This window comes from Thalia democratica, unplaced genomic scaffold (assembly GCF_965202585.1).
Source record: "Thalia democratica unplaced genomic scaffold, ktThaDemo2.hap1.1 HAP1_SCAFFOLD_139, whole genome shotgun sequence".
Taxonomy (NCBI): domain Eukaryota; kingdom Metazoa; phylum Chordata; class Thaliacea; order Salpida; family Salpidae; genus Thalia; species Thalia democratica.
This window is the reverse complement of record NW_028139287.1, coordinates 10,799-34,873: the sequence shown is the minus strand read 5'-3', so window position 1 is coordinate 34,873 and position 24,075 is coordinate 10,799. Positions and strand designations below refer to the sequence as shown.

At 25.7% G+C, this 24,075-nt stretch overlaps 2 protein-coding genes across 2 annotated transcripts; one reads left to right on the top strand and one right to left on the bottom strand.

Moving 5' to 3' along the window:
* The first annotated feature begins 4,311 nt into the window (after nt 1–4,311).
* Nucleotides 4,312–17,045, top strand: LOC145845708 (large ribosomal subunit protein mL46-like). Its single transcript, XM_082952800.1, has 6 exons — nt 4,312–4,517; nt 6,193–6,339; nt 7,688–7,796; nt 9,114–9,253; nt 15,401–15,629; nt 16,572–17,045. The coding sequence occupies exons 1-6, from the start codon at nt 4,356–4,358 to the stop codon at nt 16,670–16,672; spliced, it is 888 nt and encodes a 295-aa protein (XP_082808926.1). The 5' UTR covers nt 4,312–4,355; the 3' UTR covers nt 16,673–17,045.
* On the bottom strand, nt 16,675–23,803 carry LOC145845709 (gap junction beta-2 protein-like). The gene is made up of 9 exons (XM_082952801.1): nt 23,771–23,803; nt 22,591–22,681; nt 22,245–22,363; nt 21,802–21,921; nt 21,053–21,160; nt 20,047–20,232; nt 19,208–19,326; nt 18,537–18,616; nt 16,675–16,760 (listed from the first exon to the last, which is right to left on the bottom strand). The coding sequence occupies exons 1-9, from the start codon at nt 23,801–23,803 to the stop codon at nt 16,675–16,677; spliced, it is 942 nt and encodes a 313-aa protein (XP_082808927.1).
* Nucleotides 23,804–24,075: the final 272 nt, after the last annotated feature.

The window sequence follows — 24,075 nt, the reverse complement described above, 5'->3', positions numbered from 1 at the left end:
TTCAAACAGTATAATGAGTACAAAAAAAAATCGATCTATTTTAAAGTGTAATAGTTTTATATATATAGTATTAAGATGAAGACAAAATAATAACAAAGAATAATTGAAACACATAAGGACGGTTTGAGAGTTTTAAGTACTATAACATTTGTTACTGTAGTTTTAATAATTAAACTTAAAAATCTAAACATTTTAATAAATTACCTTTAAAGTATTCAACACTTTAAAAAGTAAAAATAAACAAAACATCTCTATTGTTACCTGATAAAGGCTTTAAAGGTAAATTTCTGGATACAGCTAATATTTGCTGTTGTTGTAAATATTGAGCTTTAAAAAACTTTTGAATATCTACTGAGTCAGAACAGATATTTAACCTCATGAGTCAGAACAGACCATGTTGCGGTGTTAAAATTACTTGATATCAGAACTTGCAGAAGTAAAAATGACTTCTTTCAAGTAAAGTTTAAAGAAAAACAGTTTTTTAATAGAGTAGTATTATTTGCTAATTCATGCACACTAATTGAATATCAGATTTAAAAAAAGTTGATTTCAGTTTGGTTAATAAAGAACTGATAATATAAATGATCAGATTTCAGTTTAATAATTAAATTAAACATTTTCTAAGAGCCTAAAATTAAAAAAAAAATTAACTATTTAATCTGATTTAATATCAAAACAATTATACAATTGACTTATGCCTAAAAAGTATTTTTTGTTTTTTTTAAACTACTTACACAATAGTTATTAGATTTTGTAATATTCTCTTTGATAACTTAAAAAAAGAGTAGAGTTTAAGACTGATATTTTTGAAACATGATGGAACTTTCATTTGATTAGTACATTAATATTAATGTCTAGAAAAAATAATATTTCATAGCTTTGAAGGTTTCACATTTAGTATTTATAGTATGGATAAAATTCATATGTATTTTACTGAACAAGACTGTTTATCTGTAGAAAATATGGTAATTTTCAAGATGATGTCTCACTAATATCAAGCTGAATTTATATTATATTTGATGTGTTTTTTAACCATAAGTTTAGTTAGACTAAAGACATTAAACATAACATAATTACAGCTTGATATTAGTGCCACATCATCTTGAAAATTACCATATTTTCTACAGATAAACAATCTTGTTCGGTAAAACACATATGAATTTTATTCATATCAAATATTTATATTTGGTTATTACCAAAAATTCCGAGCTATGTTAACTCGATTAAAGGCATTGGTCTGAATCAATTTAATCAATGACAAACAATAAAACATAAATTTATTACATACTATATAGTACAGGGTTGCCACACTCACAGGAAAGGTTGAGATTTAAAAAAAAGTCCAGGTTGTTTTTTCATTTTGAGAAACTGATACTAATTTTAAGTTTTTTTTTTGAAAAAACTCAGACTAATTTTTTCTTATACTTCAAATGAACTTGAGTTGATTTAGTATTAGATACATTGATTATTAAAATTAATATACTCTCTATTTATTTATTATTATTTTACTATTATTTTTGTTAAATATACACTGTTAAATTGAAATGTCAGGTAAAATTTTCCAGTTGTTTTTAGTCATACTGCTTAAATTTGATCAGCTAAATTATTATATCTTTTAATTTTATTCAGTTTTAAAAGGTTCAAAATTACTATTTGTTGTATGTTTGGGTTACGTAGATTAGGAATAAGGATTAAATTGTTATTACTGTACTGCTGTATTATTAAGGATTGCCACACAAGCCAACTCAGGCTAGTTTTATCATTTTTTGTGAATTTTAGTCTTGTTTAAATTTTAGTTACAAAAATCTAACTAGTTTGGATGTATAATTTTGTGAATTTTTTTAAATTACAGCCTGGTTTTTCAAAACTCATTTTTTTCTTACTTTCTTAAATTTATTTTTATTAAATTCTTTTGTTATTCATTTGTGCTTTTGGTATTTAAGCCTGATTAACAACACACTTTTCTTAGTTTTGGCTTATACTTTTTCTCAATGTTTTCATAAACTCAAGCTAGTTTGTTGTTACTCAGACTAGCTTTTACAAATCAAAGACTGGCAACATTTATTACCAGTATATTTGATGAACATGCCTTACATGAAATTAATAAAACTAAGTTTATAAAGTACTACAGTCAGCTCAAAGTTTTCTATCTTGCTGCTATTTCCACAAAAATATAACAAAGTTATTTTTATAGCTTTTTGTAATCATTAGATGTAAAATGACAATTTTACAGTTAATATGCAAATGATCATTACAGTTTTGCTCTTAGTAATTTTCAAATAAAGTATTAGAAAACAGAAGTCCAAAAGCAGTTTATCTCTATCAGAAAATTTTTGCAAATCACTGATAAAATTTTTGTGAACATTAAAATTTCACATATTTTTTTCAATAAAAAGTTATTTATAAGATTTGTTTGTCTTTATAGGAGCAGAACATACTAGAACGTGTTAGTAACTATAAAAAGTAGAACAAGAATTATTTTGCATACTTTTAAAAGTATTTTAGGTTTTAGTTTGTTTGTGCTCCCTAAGGTATATTATATTTAAAGTGCATTTTATGTATTACTGGAATATAGTTGCACCAAAAATTTTGCTTTGGTTGTTGTTGGGTTGACAGCAGTTGTTTTACAAAAAGTTTCACAAAAGTGGATTCATAGACTAAATATCAAACTTAGCCTATAAACAATAATACCAACTGTAAAGGAAAGTGTAATTTTAAAACTTCAACATAGTTTAGCTGAACAAAAATAAATTGCCATTTTTATAAATAATAACAGACAACTATTGCTACCTAAAAGCTTAAGGGCATAGGGGGTGGGGTAAAACACTTTTTTCAAAATTTGATCTTATTTTATATAGTTTTTACTAAGCTACAAGATGCTTATCACATATTATAAGTATTTAAAATAATTTTTGATATATAGCTGGTCAAAGTCAAAGGCAGCAATAGGATCCTTATGGGAGACGCAAACTAAAATAACAAAAATAGATTATTTCACTAAAAATCTATCTTCTACGTTTTTTGAGATAACTACCTCAAAATTTCAGGAAGTGTTTCTTGATATATTTAGAAAATTCTGTCTGAAGGAATTAAAAAAAAATAAAAAATAAACAAAAAAACAGTTTTTTTTTGTTATAAAAAACTTGTTTTTGTTATATAAGTGTTTTGTTATAATTTTTCAAAATTTTGTTTTGACAGACTTTTCTAAATATATCAAGAAACACTTCCTAAAAATTTGAGGTAGTTATACTCAAAAAACGTAGGAGAACATAAATTTTTGGTGAAACAGTCTATTTATGCCGTTTTAGTTTGCGCCTCCCATAAGGATCCTGTTACTGCCTCCGACTTTGACAGGCTATATCTCAAATTATTTTGAATTTTCATTATCTGTAATAGCATCTTGTAGCTTAGTAAAAACTATGTAAAATAAGATCAAATTGTGAAAAAAGTGTTTACTGCGCAATACCCTTAATGATATCAAGGATTTTAGGTATTGTAAGAAATGTTTCATAATGTTTGAAATATGTTATAATTGCTTTTATTAGAAATTAAAAGAAATAATAGTCTTTAAATTTTTATGAATGTAATTATTATACTAAAAGTTATTTTATTACGATATACTAGAAAATATAAAGCAATTAAATATCAATAATTTAAACTTATAATTATTTATAACATAAAATCATACTAAAATAAATTGTAAAAGTTAAATAGACACCAATAATAACAGTAAAAAGGAACTTTATTAGCCCTAGCATAGTAAATAGTTTGTTTACAAAACTGAGTTTCTGATTATGTTAGTATATCTAATTACTTATTTACACAGTTACCATTTTATGTGAGATATTTTAAAATAAACTTAGGCTAGTTTTTTGATATCCAGACTAGTTTTTTGTCCCGAAGAGTGGCACTCTTCTTTATTGTCTCAATGGCAAATAGTTTTATTTAAAAATATTGTTTTTGTTTTTCAAATTCGATTAGTAAAGATATTTAAATTATTTAATTTATCTAAGTTTAATCTTAAGCTTTTTTCAAAAGTACAATACTTTTAAACATTTAAAACATCTTATAATTAATTAATGTGTTGCAATTTTTTTTAAACCAAAGCACCTAAATTATAAGAAATTTTTATCAATACTTAATTTTGTTTTGCTTCATGAAATGCTCAACTGTGTGATGTGGTACAAAAAATGAACACTAAAAAATTATAACTATTTACTTAAATATGTTTTCAAGATTCTTTAAGCCTCAAACTAAGTTACTAGTTTTTTTTCTTCAAACTCAAACCTTATTTATTATTTTCAAAAGTCATGCATTAGAATCATATATAAATTAACAAAAAAAAACACCACAAGATGTCGGCAGTCAAGTTCGTCATGCAATTTTTGAGGTCGGCCCCCAAAAAGCCGCTGCCCCCGTTGAGAAAAGCCTCCTCCTCCACAGCAAGCAGCTTGAGTGTGGACCAGGACAGTGAAGGGGAGAAACTGGCGTGGAAGTTGTGCGCCTCCACCGCGCTGGTGAGTGCTTGTTTGTGTTCTGTTTTGACCAAGTGACATTTTTGTTTTGACCAAGTTTGTGTTGACTGTTTTGTAACATTTTTCTGACCTTTTAAACTGAAAAGTGACACTACATGATGTATATACACAGTCAGCACAAGTGAGTACTTGTTTGCTTTGTATAAAAGTTTTTTTGACGGCTTTAAGTTTGGTCTTAAACTAAAGTAAAAAAGTATGTTTTTTATGAAAATTATTTCATAATCTTACTAAATTTTGAAATGTTTAGTTTTATAAATTGTTTTTAACAAATATTTTGTTTTGTAAAATTTTTTTTTGTGTTTTTATATTAAATTTAGCTTTATTGAAACTGACCAGCTGACTTTTAGTTGAATTTCATTGTGAAATATGGCCTTTTGTGGAAATATTTTCTTTTATACTTTAACTATATTTACATTTTTGAGTTTTGGTGTTGTGTTTGATAACACGTTTAACTTGTCTTGAAATATTTGTTTATTTATTTTTGCGTATATATGAAGTTAAGGTTTTAAGTTAGATTGTTTTACAAAGAACAATTTTTTATTAAATTCTTAAAGTGTAGGTATAATTATCTGTTAAGTTCTATTTAAAAATAAGTTTTATATGTTAAAACTTATAAACTGTAAAGACAAAGTTTATTCTTTAATTTAAATTGCTTGGAATTATTTGTCATAATTATCATTTTGTAGAACTAACATTTTTTAGTTGACTATTATAGCTGAGTATTTAAAGAGCTGATGAAGCAAAAAGCGTTTCTGTTTTTATTTTATAGTTATAAAAAATATTATTCTTATAACTCCAATTGAACATCTTCTTTTAAAATGGCTGAAGATTACTGTATTGACTATTTAAATTTTGATTTATTGTCTAAAAATCTAAACTGTAGTATACGTAAACTTATTTCATAAACAAAAATCTACATGTTGTTAGTTATTATGTTATCTGTTATATTGTTTACTTTAGATTTATACTTGTTTAGTTTTGTATTTTTTTGAGTTATTTGTTTCCACAAATTTTTTAATTTATTAAAAAAAAGTTTATTATATTTATGCTATTAAAAAGGGTCAAAACTATTCCAATTATCAAGATTTTATAAAATTATAAGTTCGTAGATTTTTACACACTTATAATAAGTTTAAGATAATTAAAGTTTATATTTTTAAAACATCTGAAAGAGACTTTTAAGATAAAATATATGAAAAGCAACTTTTTGTAATTAAAAATTTCTAGCTTGAAAAATCAGAAGTTTAAGAATTACTTAACCCAATTCCAAAACATTGCAAGAGTTTCCATCAAGTTTGATTAGCACTGCTAAACTAAGTTTTTGCTAAATAAGTTAAAATAGTTTTTAGTTTGTTACATGGAAAAGTAGTAAACATTTTTACTTATTTAAATATCTAAAGTTGTAATACTTATGTTTCCTATCATTTGCTATTTAATATCTGATTATTTAAAAATAAATGTATAGTAAAGTTTTCTATACAAAAAAATAAATTGAAATTATCACATATTGATACAACTGCACATGATTAATGAATCTGTTATCAACTAAAGTAAGACTCATCTATAATGTGTATAAATTAAAATTAATTCAAACAAAACAAAACTTGTGTACCTAGTTTTTTACTAATAAAATAACCAATTATCTATATTTTGTTAGATCCGTCAGCCTTTAGTGGAGCCAAGGAAAAACGGATTGGAACAAACTTTTGAAGATTTTATGTCGAAAGTTGAATATGAAAAGAGCGTTCTTAGTGAATGGGAATTGGAAAAACAAAGACAGACTTCACTCATTAAAAAAATCGAGGTAGTTTAATTTTTAGTGATTTAAATAATTTGATTACTTTTTGTTGGTTTAATAACTATACAATACTTTTCTATTTAAACTTGTTTGACTTTTGAATAAAATTAATTACTTGTATTTTAAAACTTTTGTCTTTTGTAATAGGTTTACAAATTTAGTGCTAAAAAATTAAGCACTATACCAATGTACTTAGTTTTTGAGTTTGTAAATTAACTTAGTATTATAAAATCACTAAAAATAATATTTTTATTGTTAAAGTCATCTAAAATAGTAAACCATATCTATAGCATAAATGTATAATTATACTAACATGTATATTATAAAAAACTACGAAATTTATATTTTAATTATAATATGTTTTTAACATTATATAAAATTAATGGTTTCATTTACATTATTTACTTAAATACAGATAGTTATATTTTTTGATTATCATTTATTATAATATTTTCAAATTTTTTTTTTTAAAGGTTTAGTGTTTGTTCCAAATAGTTTAATTTTATAAAATTGTTTTCCTATAATAAATACATACTGAACAATTTGTTTTTATGTTTCAGTTCACATTGAAACTCATTCCCAAAAACTTATTTCCAATTAATACCTATGTGTTGCTTTTTAAAATAGTACTTAAAAAGTTAAAAAAAAAAGTAGTTGTTTGTTAAGCTAAAAAAATATTCTTTTTATATATTACGCAAAATTAATAATAGAAAAAAATAGTAGAAATAAGTAATTCAATATAGTACTAATCATTTATAATACCTATATGCTATTTTTGTACATATTGCTTTGAAAGTTTTCAACAGAAATAAGTATTAATTTGTTATACTAAAATAAAAGTTTTTTTTCATTGTAGGACAAAAGATTTTGCTAAAATTAGTAAATGCAAACAGTTCTATTTAAATTATACTATTTGTTTTAAACCAAACAATTACGGATCTCTAATTGAAATTTAAGGAAATAATGAACCAGATTTAAAATTTCATAATTTATTGTGCAACTTGTTTAACCCAAGGGACTATCAGTTACAAAACTAGATAGTTATACTTGATTAAGAAGTGTTTTGTAACTGATAATCTCTTGGGTTAAAATGGTCTTGCAACATGTTATGAAATGAGAAATTATATGTGAAATACACTTATACAATTTAAACATGTTATGTTATGGTAAACTGCAATTTAAATATTTCACAGGCTGGTAAAATACAGTTTAAGTATGTTGTGTATATCGGTCTGGTAAATTTGTTTTATAACACTAAGGTAAACTGTAATTTTAATATTTCCTTTATATCAGTCTGGTAAATTTGTTTTATAACGCTTAGGTAAACTGTAATTTTAATATTTTAATATATCAGTCTGGTAAGGCCGAAGCTTCCAGTTTGGATTTCAAGTTCAGCAATCAGGAATTGGAGGACGGCTTTGAAGTTTCACTGAAAAAATTCAAAGAATCGTTCGAAGAAGCATGTAAGTTTTTAATTTTACTATAAGTTTTTGTAACTACACTTGTCTTTTTAGTTGTATTTTTAGTTTGTTTAGTATTATGTAAGCTGTATCTTACTGTAAGCTGTTTATAAAAAACACTTTACAATTTTGTTAATTATGTAATAATACCGTTTTTCCGTAACATATAATTTTGTACTTATGCTTATAGTTTGCTTTATATTTAACAAAAACCTTGATGAAAAACGCGTATTGAACTCTGAAAAAGTTGTTCAACGTAAAAGTTTGTTTTTTATACTGAATTAAAATATTGTATTATGTTTTAGTTTATGCTTATAAAAGTAGAATGTAATTTTAAGTAGAAATTCATTAACAAGCATTTTATTCATACACTGTAAAATAATTGCACACTTTATAAAACAATTCTTTTAAAGATGAGCGAAATATTACGCTAGTCTTTCTTAAAATGATGTAACTTTTTGATAGATATAACAGACAACACAGACGTGCAAAGCTCTAACTCATATATTATTTTAGTTGAAAATACTATCTCTTAAATTTAAATTGTTTTACTTAAATACATAGTTATAATGTAATTCTTATTATTTGAAATCTTCAGCTAACATTTTAAACCTTTCTCACATGTTTTTAACCTGGACTCTTAACAAAGGTTCTAAAAAATTAGTTTAACTGTATTGAATTCAAATATGTATTAAAATATTTCTAACTTCTGAAAAAAACACCAAACTTAAAAAAATGTTAACTGTCAAAATTAGCAACCTATAACCTTAAAAACAGTTAGCTAATGATGATGTTTAAAAAAAAAATAATTATCTTGTGTGCTCTATCTACTTTAGGTTGATTGCTTCAGCTTTTCTAGTATAAAATGTTTATTCAGCAACAAAGAGTTTTTAGGAATACAGGTTGTGTCAATCGTGTTTTATATTTAAAGAGTTTGATAACTCTTCATCTATGCTAAAGTGTCATTCTGTGATTGTCACAAATAGCTTTCTGCAATTTAATTTCAGTAACTTTCAAACCTGAAAAAATAAACACATATTTAACTAAAAACACTAACCTTGTAGAATCAACAAAAAAAGATGGTGATCATAAAGAGCTAATTAGCTTTTATAACCTTAAAAAACACGTTTCGTCTGAACAGGGTTTCATACAAACTGAACTGCAATATAAGCACTTCTTTTCTACCAATTTCTAAAAAGTTTTAGAGAATAGATGCGTTAAAATATAACAGCGCTTCCAATATTATTTTCTAATTTGTGTAAAATAAAATCATCACAACGCTTCCAATATTATTTTCTAATTAGTTTTATGACGTCACAGCGCCGCCGGACAACGACGTGAGGAACCCGAACCGCAGGATGAGGGAACCGCTTGTCCTCATCACCAAACAGAAGCTGGGCAAGGACCACGTTTGGATGCTGCCCGTCAAAGAGTGGGTGGAGGGGGAGACGCTCAGAGAAGTTTGTTTATTTTTGTTTATTAAATTAGTTAAGGTTAAACTAACTTAGCAATTATTTCAATTACGTTCAGAGAAGTTTGTGATTTGTGTAAATGTATTTTTTGGTTGAATGTGGTATGTTTTTATGGAGGTCTGAATACGAATGTTTGTATGTAAAATATACTATTGAGATAAAATTACGATTTGTCGTATGTGAGGTGGAAGAAGGGACGCTAAGAAAAGTTTGTGATTTATTACAGACGAAATATTAAAATTAAATAAATAAAAATTTGTTTCAAAATACTTAACAATTACTTTAAAGACAAAAAATATTGACTTGTTTATTGAACTAGAATTTGTTACATGATATCAAGAAAAAAGTTAAATTATTTCAGCAAACTAAGTCTCGTTAAAAGTAGTTTATTAGGTAAAGATCTTTGACAAATAAAAATCCGCAGTATTAATTTAAATTTTGTCAGTTTGACACGGGGATTTTTAAAGTTGGCGATATCCTTAAAAGATATTTTGACTAAAAGGTGGCCATAACTAGTAAGAGAAAGAAAAATAAAATTTATAAATTAATTAGCATGAGGGAGATTAGTTTTTCGGTTTTTGCTAAGTGAGCGATTATAAAAAGGAGTTTTGGAAACCCTGGTTAGTTTTGTGGAAGTGTAAATATAAATAATTTTTACCAAACAATGTTATTGACATGAAGTTACAAATAAATTGCATTTTTTGATATTTTTTTAAACAAATTTTTTACTTGGATGTAGAGTAAAATGTAAGTTTTGTAATGTAGTACTTAATTGTATACAATTTGTAAAAAAAACACCCTTTTTGAATTTAAAATTATAAAGTGTTTGTTTTTGTACAAGTATAAACTAGCCTTACTTATGTTTGAGCTAAAATTGTACAGTTTCTTTAGTATTTTGCTGAACATTCTGTAAATTAATATTTTTATAAATTAAAGTACAACTATGAGCAAATTGTAAGTTTTTTGAATTTTTTTTTTAGTTTAGACAGCAGTTAAAATTTTTTGATGATGTAAAAGATTTTACTTTTATAAATTTATAGTAATATATTTTCAATTATTTCAAATTAATTGAAAGTCTTAAGATATATTGGTTGTTTATTATATTAGAATTATTTATTTTTAATTGCAATTATATTTACTTTATGTTCGTAGCACAAATCTTGAGAGACTTTTTTTTTTTTTCTTAAACTTTCTTTTCAATTTAAAATACTTTATTTATTTGTAAAAGACTTGTGGTTTGCAAGCTGAAACAGTTGTGAAAGCGTTGAAATACTGAACATATATTTCAAATATATGTCTGATATTGCCCAATTTATTTATTTGTCTAAGACACATGTTTGTATTGAGCATTAATATTTTTGTTTGCATTTTGTAAACATTTTTTTGTAATACTTATTACTACTTAATTTGTTATTGAACAGCTTAAAGTTAGTATGTTAACAATTAGTGTGAAAACTGAACGATGATAAACTAACAAAACTTGTTTGACCTATTTGTATGATGAATTGCACAACATTCAATGTTTGCCAACAACTTTTTCATAGCTAACTAAACACTAATGCTCTGCATTTATATCGTTTAAGTTTCGTCTATACTGTAATTGCACAATTCTGCACGTTGTCACCTATTAACACTATTAAACAATCATATGTTTATCAAATTTGACTTTTGTGTGCATATTTTTGTACATTGCTGCACTTAAAACAAGTTTAATTAATATCGAAGCTTGTCAAGTGAGTTTTTTGATTTCAGTTTTGCTTTAAGATTTTAATAACTTACAAAAAATGTTTTGGTATTTTGAATATTAGTTTGCTTTTTTACTCAGTACAAATTGCAACTTCTAAAATTTTTGTTGTTGCAAACATAAAGCACTTGACATAAAAACACCTCACGCACACACATATTTTGCAACAATTTCAACGAGCAGCCAGTCTACATGCTTTTGTGACGTCACAAGAGTTCCTTATGTAAGCGAAAAGTTTTGAAAACTGTTGGATTTGTTTTTCTAAATACTTTTAAATATTTTCAAAACAAAGTTTGTTTGAATTTTCTTGGGAGTTGTATTTTATAACTCACACTAAAAGATTTTGATTTATGAAAAGCAGTTATGTTTATTGTTATTTTGTACAAACTTTACAGTTGGTAACTTATCTTTTTAATAACAGCTCCGTAATTTGCTATTGAAATTTAGATAAGTTTATCGATTTAACATACTTCTTTTTTTTTTATTATACTATAAAACAACAATTATACCTTAACTCTTTTTTTATATTTTTATGATGCTTCAAAGCTTAGTAGCTTTTTTTTTCATAACTTTAATAATAGAATAACATAGTTTTCAATAAACACCGTTGTTTTAGTTTACAAATACATTTAAATACCAATTTTAAATCAGTATTAGTTCCTAATAAACAAGTATAAATGAAATTGATTTTTATGTTAAATTATCAAATTCATTAAAAGTAGTTAACCAAGCTTTATCAATTGGTTTATTTAAAGTAAACGATCTTTTTAAGTCCTTTAGTTTTATTTTGTTATTAATAATACATACTGGACTAGAGCAGTGCTTCTGAACCTTTTTCTAGTAGCGGAACCCTTTTCCAAAGTTCAACTTTTCTGCGGAACCCCTAATTTAATTTTACATAAAATGTTTAATATAATATATCCTGCAAAAAACAAACGATTTTCAGTGAAAACGAATTTTTTAGCAAAACTATATCATTGTTAGAAATCATACCAATTGTAATAGTATTAAGTCGAGTCAAACTCAAAGTGCGCCAGAGGCTATAGGTATTTTATGATTCTATAATAAATAAACGTAAACAAACATGATTAATCGCAACGTCATAAAAATCTTTCCTTGCATAATAAAAACAAAATGAAAGCTACAAACAATAACAAAATAAACATGAACCTAATCGAATTCACAGATTACTGTAATAAACGGGTAAGATGCCTAACGAAAAATAAATAAAAAACATTTAGTGCGAAACTTGAACTTGTCTCTTAGCAACATGCATGTCAATGCGCGGCTGGATTTTGGATAGACTGAGACAGGCACATAAGGTTGGAGTCAGCATACAGTTCCTTTGCTTCGTTTTAATGTTTGTTACATGCGAAAAGCCGGACTCGCAAAGATAAGTAGTGGTGAATGGTAAAAGAAATTTTACTGCACGCTTTGCTAAGACGGTGTACTCTGAAATTGCACATATCCAAAAATCTAAAAGCTCCTTCCTTTTGAAACTAAATTTTAAATTGCTATCTTCAGATAGTTGCAGCAATTCGTTTTTTGTATCTGTAGGAAGATTCACTTCTTCTGAAGCAATATCACACATAAAAGGATTCAAAATCCATAAGTTTCCGATGTGAACATCTTCAGAAAAATAATAATGAAACTTTATAGACAAAAGATCAAGGTGGTTGTATATTTCGTCAGAGAAGTTAAATTCTATGCATTTTTCATGGGCCTCATCAAACCGGTGAAACATCGCAAAAGGTTTTTAGGTGTTTTTTTTATAAATGAATATAAAAAAAAAAGTGATTGAGTGATAATAATTAAACAGAAAAAGCATTTAATACTTAAATAACAAACTTTAAAACCTGGCTAACACATAGACATTTAAACATTTTTATCATGTAAAATTAAAAAACTATTTCAAACTCAATTTCTGTTAAAATTTTAAAGACCTGGCCACAACTTTTAAAAATTAGAGTATCATTTTTTATCATTTAAGTCTAAAAAAACTATTTCAAATTCAATTTCTGTTTAAATTTTATAGGCCTGGCCAGATTTTTCTTTTAATTATAGTAGCATTTTTTAAGTAAAAAACAAGCTTTTATACATATTAAATTTTAAATCAAGCTATTAGACATATTTTTAAACATTTTTTATGTGTTCCATTTTTTTTGAAGTTTTATGATTTATGTTTTTTTTTTTTCAAACTTCTTTTTTTAATTTTGAAAGACTTCGCGGAACCCCTGAGAGGCGTCGCGGAACCTTAGGGTTCCTCGGAACCCCATTTCAGAAGCACTGGACTAGAGAATTATGCATTTTTGCATTATTGTGTATGAAAATAGTTTCTTGAATGCAGCAGTTTTTATGAGTAATTAAAACGCTCATAAAATAAGTGTGTGTTAAATCTTAAATTTTTCAAAATAAAACCTTTTGATATCTTTTTGATAATCTTTAGTATGTTGTTCAAAAAGTAAACACATATATATCATCTTAAATATTAGTTTTAGTAGCAAAAGTATGAATTAAATGGTGTAGTGCATAATTTATTGAGTAATTTACTGAGCACAACTGTATAAATTTTTTTATTGTTTTTAATTAAGTAATTATATTTTTTATATATTATATATTTAGTTCACAATAGTTTAAATTATTTTTTATAATGCATATTTAAGTTTTTTTATTGAATTAAAATAAAAGTTAACTTTAAGTTTCATAAATTTTTTAGTTAACACAATTAATAATTTACCAATTTACACTAAATAACATTAAACAGACTGCCAAACCTTCAATCATTAAAATCTCTAGTTAGTAAAATGAAGTCATCAAATAACAATAACAAACTTACTTCTAAGATCATCTAAATTTTATAAAACTAGTTCGTTTTGTTGTAAACATTTAACTTTTTAAAAACAGTCAAAAATTACCGAAGGAAAATTCTACTAACTTTATATCAAGTTTTTATGTGATCCAAACTCTTATGTAAACAGTTTTTTCATTAACATTTGCAAATTAATTATTTAGTTCAGGGTTGCCAAAATACCTGGAATCCTGGAAAAATCTGTAATTCGACAATTTAGGCTAAAAAACTTAAAATGTGAGAAATTTTGAAAAAAAAAAAAATCGGAAAAAACCTGGAATTTTAAACAATTTTTGCATGTTAAGTAATAAAATTTCTATTTGACACAAAAAATCTTTCATAAAGATAACAATTTTTGTCATCATCAAAATTTGTTTTATAAAAAAACGCATTTAAACTAGCTTTACAGTATCTTTTCATTGTTTTTATACTTTTTAACATAGTTTTTTTACTTTAAACTTAACTTTAAACTAAAAATAAAACAAAAAAATGTGTACCTTTAAAAACTAGGAGCGAATTTTAAAAACCTGGAAAAAATTTGCCACTTGTTAGTTGTAAACATATTTTTCAACACACTACCAAATACTCACTTTTATGACTATTATGTTCACTTATATAAAGAACAGTCATTATAGTAAACAATTTTTTTTGGCTTTTTATAAATTTTATATTTTATGCAAAGAAGTTTTATAAAAACTAATCATTATGAAGTTCATTACAATGCAATGTTTCTCCTAATTGGAATCAAAAGTTATAATAATTATATTCCAACTGGAATTATTATAACTAACGGTCCCATTAAGCAGAAAAAGTGTATTGTAACAGGCAGTTAAACCTGGAGTTTGACAACTTTTGGCAACCCTTATTGTAATAAATTTCTTATTGATTAGGGCTGTCATAAACTTGGGATTACTTAGAATAACTTTTTAAGAAACTCAGATTAATAAAAATATTGTTTTTAAATCTCAAGCTGTTTTTTTGTAAAAATTATGTTTCAGTTAAATCCATTAATATTATTTATGTTTAATTAGTTATACAAGCTTAATTTTAAGTAATTGTTTTCACTTATTGGCTGTTGATATATATATTTAAATTTCTACTAAACTCAGTCTGACTCAGGTTAGTTTACTCACTTAGGCTGGTTTTTTCTCTCAATCAGTGGCAATCCCGTTGATAAAATTTGTGTTGTTCTGCTTGACAAAAAGTCAAATTAAGAACTCTTGTTTTTAAATCAAAATATGCAAAAAAAAATATTGGCTAGATCTATTTTTCTTAGTTATGTTAGATAAATCGAATGATTTTAATTTGAAAAAATCTACAAATTTTATTGCAAACTAAAAGTTCAAAACGTTTGCATGAGTTTTACTCTAATTGTCAATAAACTTGTTAAGACATAACTTTTAAAAAAATATTTATCTATTTTATGCTGGTTGAAAAAATTGGAAAACAAAGTTGACCGTGTATTGAACAGACTTGAGTGTTATATATTAAAGCTTGTCGCAGTTATATTATACATATTGTCAACAGTACACTTTTCCCACAGACAGCGGAGAACTCGCTGCAGTGCGTGCAGCTGAACAACGTAGCTGACGCCAAGATTGCACCCCGTTTCGTCTCGAACGCGCCCTCCACCTTCTACAAGTACAAAATCCCCAAGGTGGCGCGAGACTCGTTCATCGGGGTGAAGCTGTTCATCTTCAGCGCGTTCGTGCCGCGCGACTCGTACTCCGGCTCAACCGTCGACGTGAAAGTTTACTCCGACGACATCATCGGTTAGTTTTATGTTTGAGTAAATATTTTTTAGAAATGTTATATGGTTCATGAAATGCTTGAGTATAGCGTTTTTGTATGTATATATATATATTAATTTTTAGAATTTGTTGTGCTCTTTAAGTATTTTTTTTTAATTACGTAGGTTGGTGTATTCTTGCTACAACTAAAGTTTTATAATTTTTGGCGACATAATAGGGTTATTGCATTTAAAAGTTTAATATCAGTTTCAACAAAATGAAGTTTAAGAGATGATTTGGCCAAACTTACTAATTAATAGCTTGTTATATCAAAAGTTCTTAACAATGTTTTAAGAAATGTTCCTAAAATAAAACTCTGCATTTTTGGTAATTTAGTATGCATTTAAAAACTACTTCGTTTAAAAAAAATGTTTTTGGTGTTTAATTTTAATTTCTGTGCAAAGTGATATGTTAGTTAATAATTAAGAAATAATTCATTACTTAGTATATGTGTGTACAAGTGCAGATTTAACAAGGTCCAAGTATTAATTGGCAAAATTATATGGACATTTAAGAAAGAAGTAAAAAAAGTATAAGCCGTTGTATTCTTCTGAGTACGATTTGTTTTTATGGATTGTTATTTAAGAAATACTTATGTCATTCCAAGTTTTTATTTTTTAAATTTCGATAATAAGTTTTAATATGTTTCCTCTAAATAATGTACTAAATGTACGCTGTTGCCATTATGATTGTTTTACATCAAAAATATAAGTTTTTTAACAAAAAGTGACGACAAGAGTAAGGGTATGTTGTGAATCTATTTCCAAGTATTTTATTATGATCTCCCAAATCGACTTGTTAGTTTGTAAATTAGTTCATGTAATTACAGACAATAGCAGTGTAGCGGGTTGTGCATTAGAGTTATGTACAAATCGTGTATTTGTTGTAAAATAAAAAAAAAATCAGTAAAATATTAATTCACAGACAACGAGAAAGTGGTGGACTACGCGTGGGTCGCCGCTGACGAAATGAGGAACTTCATGAAGCCCAAGTACGTGGACGCGCTGCGGGGCATCATTATGTGACGTCATAATACAACCATTGTGTTGTCACGATGCAACTGGTAGGCCGTCATAATGCAATTTGTTAGACAATGTTTAGTTGGCAGGGAGCCTTTTGTAAAAAAAAAACTTTAGTAAATAAACTTTTGCCAAGCTACATGCGTCTTGCAGATGAATTATTTTACTGTATGGCGAAAATAAACTTGAAAAGTGTTTTACAACTAGATTTAAAATTAGTATTTATTTTCTTTTCTTTCACAATTTTTTTTTGATAATATTCCTGAGTTTTATCGAGAGTTAAACTTTTTATTGGCTGTTTTCACTTGTCTCGGTTTTTGTCGTAAATAAAATTACCCGATGATCTTGCTTATAAAATAATTTAATTTTTAGTTAATAACGACATAAGTTTTATTTATTAAAGTTTTATATATAATAAATTTAAATATAGTATCAACTCTAACTATCGATTGTGATAATATTCTTAACTTAAACAAAAATTTAGACCTTATAAATTAAGTACTACAGTATTAGATTAAACAATAAAGAATAAATAAATAGTTTATTCGTATTAAACAGAGTTTACACAATGAAATAATGTCAAAGTAACAGTACTCATAAGTTAACACATCTTTAAATACAAACTATTAATAATAATAAAAAAAAAATTTACAACGGATGAAAAATTTTGTTTACTTGATGTTTATGTATTTACACAAACATATTTAATAAAGTTTTTGTTTCTCTTTTTATGCTTAAGTCTAAGTCAAAGTAGTGCTAAAAAGTTTATTAGTGTAAACTAAACTTTCATTTTGAATACACAGAATTGATTTCTTTTGAATTAAGAAAATAAATACGAAAACTCAAAGTTAAAGATATTTTATGTATTTTTTTGATTTTTTTCTCTGTTTATTAAATTCTTCTAACATGTGGCATCTTCAAGTCATTCTTCTGCAAAAAAAAATTAAAAATCAATATAGTACAGTCAATTTTTTTTACATTATTCTTACAGTTCTAACTATTTTGATTTTTCAAAAAAAAACTATATAAAAACAGTAAGTAAAAGTTATGATTTTATAACATAGTTTTAAAAAACTTAAAAACATCTTCAGTAAAGCAGCTCATCACTATAAACAGTGTTTCATTGATCTATAAATGCGACTGATGTAAAAATTTTACCAAACAAGTGTTTTAAAATTAGGAAAACGAATTTTTAGAGTTCAAAAGCCTGCTTATAAGAGATGTTAGTTTAATTCAGAAGATGATTTCAAAAAACTTCTGTTTTATAAATCCACGGTTTTAGGATCAAAATATAACCAAAAAAAAAACTTTTATAATATTTTAAGTTTGTTCCCGCAGAATTCATATTCTATTCTCTAATCTAAGTTATTCACTTTCTAAATATGTTATAAAAATTAATGTACGTCTCACTACTTTTAATATACGAAGCAGAGGTAAAAAATTAAAAACACTTAATAATAATATTTGCACAGAATTTTTGGTAAATTATGTATTGAGCGGAGTAGATTTTGGATCAATAATGTAGTTTAAATTTTATTTGTTGCTTATATTTCAAAAATATGTTAAATACTTGTTTTCCATAGATGACTGAACAACACTTAAAGCTACGACTTTTATGGCTAGTCAAACTTAAAAAACGAGTAAAATAATACTGTACATAAAAAGAGTAATGTTATTATTGTAAATATTTACAGTAGTATTGAAACCATTTCAAACCAAAGAGTTTTTAATTAATATCACGGCTTACTAAAAAATAATATTAGTTAGAACACTACCTGTATATTAAACTCCTAGAAACTTAATTTAAAGGTACGTTTTTAACGAGAATTAAAATTACTATTTTTAGAAACTACTTCTTAACAAAACTCACATTCAAATTTTCCATTATTTTCTTCATAATTAACGACATCTTCAATTGTGATCCATTCTTTATCGATTTGGCATTGTTTGCTAAATGATGATGCAATAGATGGATTAAAAAAGGTAATAAAGTTTGCAATTTAAAAGCATACTTGTATTGTCTGTTTATTTATTGTTTGTAACTCTTAACAAAATAAGTCCTGCTTACCGTGACAATTATAAAACAAAAATAAATATTTTTGAGAAATTTTTCAAAGTTTGTATTTACAAGAAAGATAAAATTAACAAAAAGAATTAGGATTGGTTTTAGGGATTCTTATGCATGATTAAATTTTCAAATAGTTTACTAATTACGTCTTTACAAGTTTGTAAACTAATTCTTATCTCGTAAAAACTATGTAAAAAGAAACTGCTAAAAAATAAACATTATTCATACTTTCATACAAAGTCACAAAACATTATTTTTTCGGTTGAAGACTAACTTTTAACGTTAATCGAGTTAGTTTAAAGACTTATTATGGCAAGAACTACACATAAATATCCTTTCAAGTAGTAATATAAAATAACAAGTGTGACAAATTTAATTAAATTTTTAAGTTATTAACACTAGTTTTCTTCAGAAAATTTATAGCAATTGCAGACGATAAGATAAAAATAACTAAGTTTGCAAAAACAACAAACCTTTTTTGATATTTCTTGAGACTTGTCAGCTTCCAAGCAACATAGACAAGCTCGAAAACGTTGGCTAGCAACGAAGCAATTGACAGAGCGTTCATATACCGAAGAAAATAAGTCTTTTCCTGAAAAGTACGTATATTTTATTAGATAAAACGTCATACTTTTGTCTTATCAAAAACTAAAAGCGTAAATGTAAAAAAAAAATTTGATGTTAAAAATAACACAAATTTAAATATTTTATACTCTTGCTAGTTTTTTATGTACTTTTTTTTTAAATTCACTACTAATTAAAGATTTGCGAGTATAAAAAACGACCATTTCTAATATTTTTTCCGGTAAAAATTCAATCTATAGTTTTTTCCAAGTAGATTAAAGTATACTGTCAGTAAAAAAAGACGTGAAACCTTCTTGTTGTTTTAGGTTTAAATGATTTAGTTTGTTTGTTTTATTACTCTTTCTTAAATACACTTGTTAATTTTTGAACTTAGTAAGAAAGTTTCAGATCAAAAAATAAAAAAACAAGAAAAAAATCCGGGCAGTCAAGTTTTTCCTCTCTAAACCGTCATTCATATTTCAATCAAATTTGAAATCAACGACCATTTTCATATCAACATGTTATGATAAAGGTAAAAAAAAATACAGATATTAGAATGGATCTAATGCACTTTATAATAAGTAAGCTTTATATAAGTTATGTAACAGTAAGCTTTGTTAACAAACTTTCATTACTGGTTGACTTCTGAATTTTGAAAGAAAAATTGAATCAAATAAGTCACAAAAATAATCAATAAAAAATTAAAATCAAGTCCAAATTTTGTCTTTCAAATTTGAAATCAACAAACCATGGGCCTCGATATCCAGCACTTCACTTTCCCTGTGACGTCATAGCCCCACCCGTCGAAGTGGGAGTTGCAGGCTTGGAAGAGGGCGGGGTTGGAGTACTCGTTGGCGTGGCAGTGGTACACGGAGGGGACGTACATGGAGAACAAGCCCTGGTCGTTAGGGGCCTCAACTCCGAGCGTCCCGTCCTGAATAAGTTGACAAGTTTGTATGAGTTGTTGTAAATTTTTAGGTTTTCAATTTTTTCCGTTATTTATAAAGATAACTGACACTATTTTCGTTATAAGTTTGGTCCTTTTCGTTCTTTTTAATATTAAAGATGATGTTAGAGGTAATTAAGTTTCAAATTAAAGTTGGAATAAACAGTTATCAAGAGCTTGTATTTTTTAATGTCCTAAAAATTTAATAAGTTTCTATAAAATAACTTTCTGTTAGTTTAATAAATTTTTCCTTACTTTTGATAATAACTAGTACTAACTTGTTATCAGCTATCTATACTTTGTTCTTATTTTATTTTCTTAGTAAAAACATCTAATTTTTCTTTTGATTCTAAAAAATTATAAGATGTTTGCAAGGCTATTGTTCTTCTTGTTATAATCTTATTTCATCAGCATAAAGTTTTATTAAAAGTGTGAACAGTTGTCTACTTTGGTTAAAGTTTGAAATGTTTTTGAAATTTAAACCAGTTATAAAAATTTGTATCAAAAATAAAACAAACATGTTTTCAAATTTTTATTATAAACAGTAAAAGTACTCTATGATGCTTTATTTTTATATACAAAATAAACAATACTAAAAGAGATAAATAAAACTATATGTTTTTACAAAGAAAATAAGTAAATTTAGATTAGTATAAGTTTGTATCATTTTCTTTTAGTATACAACATGCGGGTTTTAAAGTTACAAACACAAAAAAGCTCACTTCGAGACTAATTTAACTTTTATGGCTTAATTGTAAATGTTAAGTTTACTAAGCAGTACTAGTACTTGCACTACTTTACGACAAACCTTGAAGTTGAACAGCACAAATCCGAGGTAGATAAAAACAAATTCAAAAATGGTTCTTAAGACTAAAGTGAAAATGTACACCCAGTAGACTTTTGATGACAATAGCACCTGTAAAGTTTTATATTTAATTATTTATTTAAATTAATCATGAACATCTTGCTAAAATCTACCCCTGCCGATTCTTTAACTTCCAGTGGCCCCAACTTCTTTTGCTTTGCTCTGACTTTTCTCAATAAGTTTCTCCAGGAAGCTTTCTGTCCATTAAATTTGTTTCGTAAAACATAATGAAATCTAAAACTTTAAATTAACTTAAATATCTGTAAAATTAAGGATGTAAGTTAAAAGAAAAAATGTCTTAGTTGTTTAAATGAAAACAAGTAGTCGTTCAGAAACGTTAAAATGTATAAGACATATTTATACCTAAAAAAATACATACAACTTTAAGTTTAAAAAAGACGGTCAACTAAAAGTTTAAAAAAGTGTTTATTTTATGTCTTAAATAAGATTTTTAAAGAATGTGAAAAGTATCTTACTTTAAAAATATTTTCACTTTATGGTGAATAAATATTAAGTGCTATTGTTTTAAATATATTAATGGTTTTTAATCTCTGTTTTTTTTTATGCAAAACCAATCGTATAAAAAACTTTGAACTTGTATGTGTTTTGAATTTTTTAAAGAACTAAATTAATATGTTACACACAAATATAAATTTAAAAGTTTTAAATGTTTATAATAACACTATACAAACTCGATTTTCAGACTGTGCTTCACTGATGTTCTTTTCCAGGATTTTTATTTTTTTGTCTTCTTTGGTGACCAGATCACAGTACAAGTGAAGCAGTATGGTCGGGCCAATAGCGAACATCAGCTGGAATATTTGTTTGTTAGAGAATGTTTCTTTGATAAGTTGTATTAAAAAAAAAAACAACAAGTAAAGTTTTTTTTCATAAACAAGTTAAGCTAATGAGTAAATCAATCAAATATGTTATTTGTTGTATATGCTGCATTATTCGTTTCGTTCAATTTTTTTTTAAACAGGATATTAATTAAAGATTATTTTTACAAGTAACATTTCCTTAACTTATAAATTAAGTAAGTGAATAGTTTTAAAATTTTGTGAAAGAAAAGTTTAAAGACTTTTGTTATGAGTTTTTCTATATATACTCAAATGCAAATATTTTCATATCTAACCTGGAAGCTCCAGAACCTGATGTGGTTCATTTTGACAAACTGGTCGAAGCACAGGTTCTCGCATCCGCTCTGCCTGTTACTCGTGTTACATCTGAACTTCCCTCTCTCGTCGGAATACACTATGAACAATATTTATTATAAGTAATTAGTAATGTTTTTTTGAAGCCACAAATATTCTTTCTTAGTATAACCGTAATTTGCAGCAAAAAGTAAAAAATCTTTTATTTAGAATACATGTTAATACACTATTGTTTACCAAAGCAGTGTAAAACTGTATCCAAAAAAGCCTTTTTAATATCTCCAAGAAAACATCTTTAAGTTTTTATCTAAAACAGTTCAATCTTACCGTCTCTGCCAATAGTAACGAGCACAAATAGTCGCAGGAGTATATTAATCACATACCATCCCTTTCCAAACACAGTTGTATAGCTGTTCGTCTGGAAGTAAAACAAACAGAATAATGTTTAACTTAAAAACAACATAAAGCATATTGTCTGGTACAAGCAAGTTTATTAAAAAGTGAATTTTGATCAGTTCAGTCAATATGCTTAATAGTTTTTTGTTTTCAAAAGTTCTAAAAGCATTTTGTTTGGTTGTAAAGTAAGCTAAAATTGAAAATGTATTTATAGTTTTATGATATAAAATCATAATTGCAGTATGATATGAAAATTAATGAATTTGAAAACAGTTCTGCTTTTAGAGAGCAGTAAAATATATGATTAAAGTTTAGATCAATTTAAAGTTTTATGTGAGTATTAATTTAAAAAACATCTTTTTCATGAATTTGAATACTTTAAAGAATGAGTTAACTTGTTAATGCTCTTCTAAAAAGTAATTGATTTAATCTTCGTAAAAGTCTTACTTATCTTAAAGTAAACATGATTAAAATCAAAAAACAGTTTTACTTGTTATTTAATTTACAACCAAAAAGTTTTCAATAAGTAATAATTATTAAACGAAACTGTATGGAGTAAAATTTTAAACTAGCATTTGTAAAAAAAGTATAATACTTAGAGCCAATAGACCAAAAAGACAAAAACAATTTTAATTAACCAGTTTTGATAAAAACTTTGTTCTGATAATTATAACTTCTAGTCACAAATATTTAAAAACTACAATTAAAAATACCGATAGAAAAAACATAAAATTAATAGGTTAAAATTTAAAGAAGTTTAAAGTAAGCAACTATATTTCAATATAACCACACATAGTTTTGAAAACAAAATTTTCTAACAACAGTTTTTATTACAACAAACTAAGTTTAAGCTACTTTTCAGTTTTGATATAAGATAATAAACTACTCAAAAAAAAGTAACTGTTTATTTTTCATACAAAAAATCGTATTATAAGCACAATTAAAATGATAATTACTATAAAAACTGTACATGATGTTTTCAAATAAAAAAGTCGAGTTTTTTTTATAAAACTTGATATAAAATAATATTACATTTCAGTATTTGTTGAATTAAATTTTTAGTAACTTTAAAACAATATAAAATTCATTAAAATATATATACTCAACTCACCGATAATGAAACAGACTTAAAAAATTCCCACATAATAGTACTTTATAAAATTACGTTGACTTTATATAAGTTTCTTGATACTAAATGCAATAAAGTAACTAAAATAAACATACATCATTTAAATTGTAACTTTCAGTGAATAAAGAAAAAGCATTACAAAGAAGTCTAGGAATATTTTTATATAGTGAAAAATACAAAACAGAAAACATTTACAAGTAACAAAACTCTTTCTAAGAATGTACTAGTTAAGTCATTTAGTTTAAATAAAATTAGCTAGCAGTTTTTGTTTTGTTTGTTTAATGTGT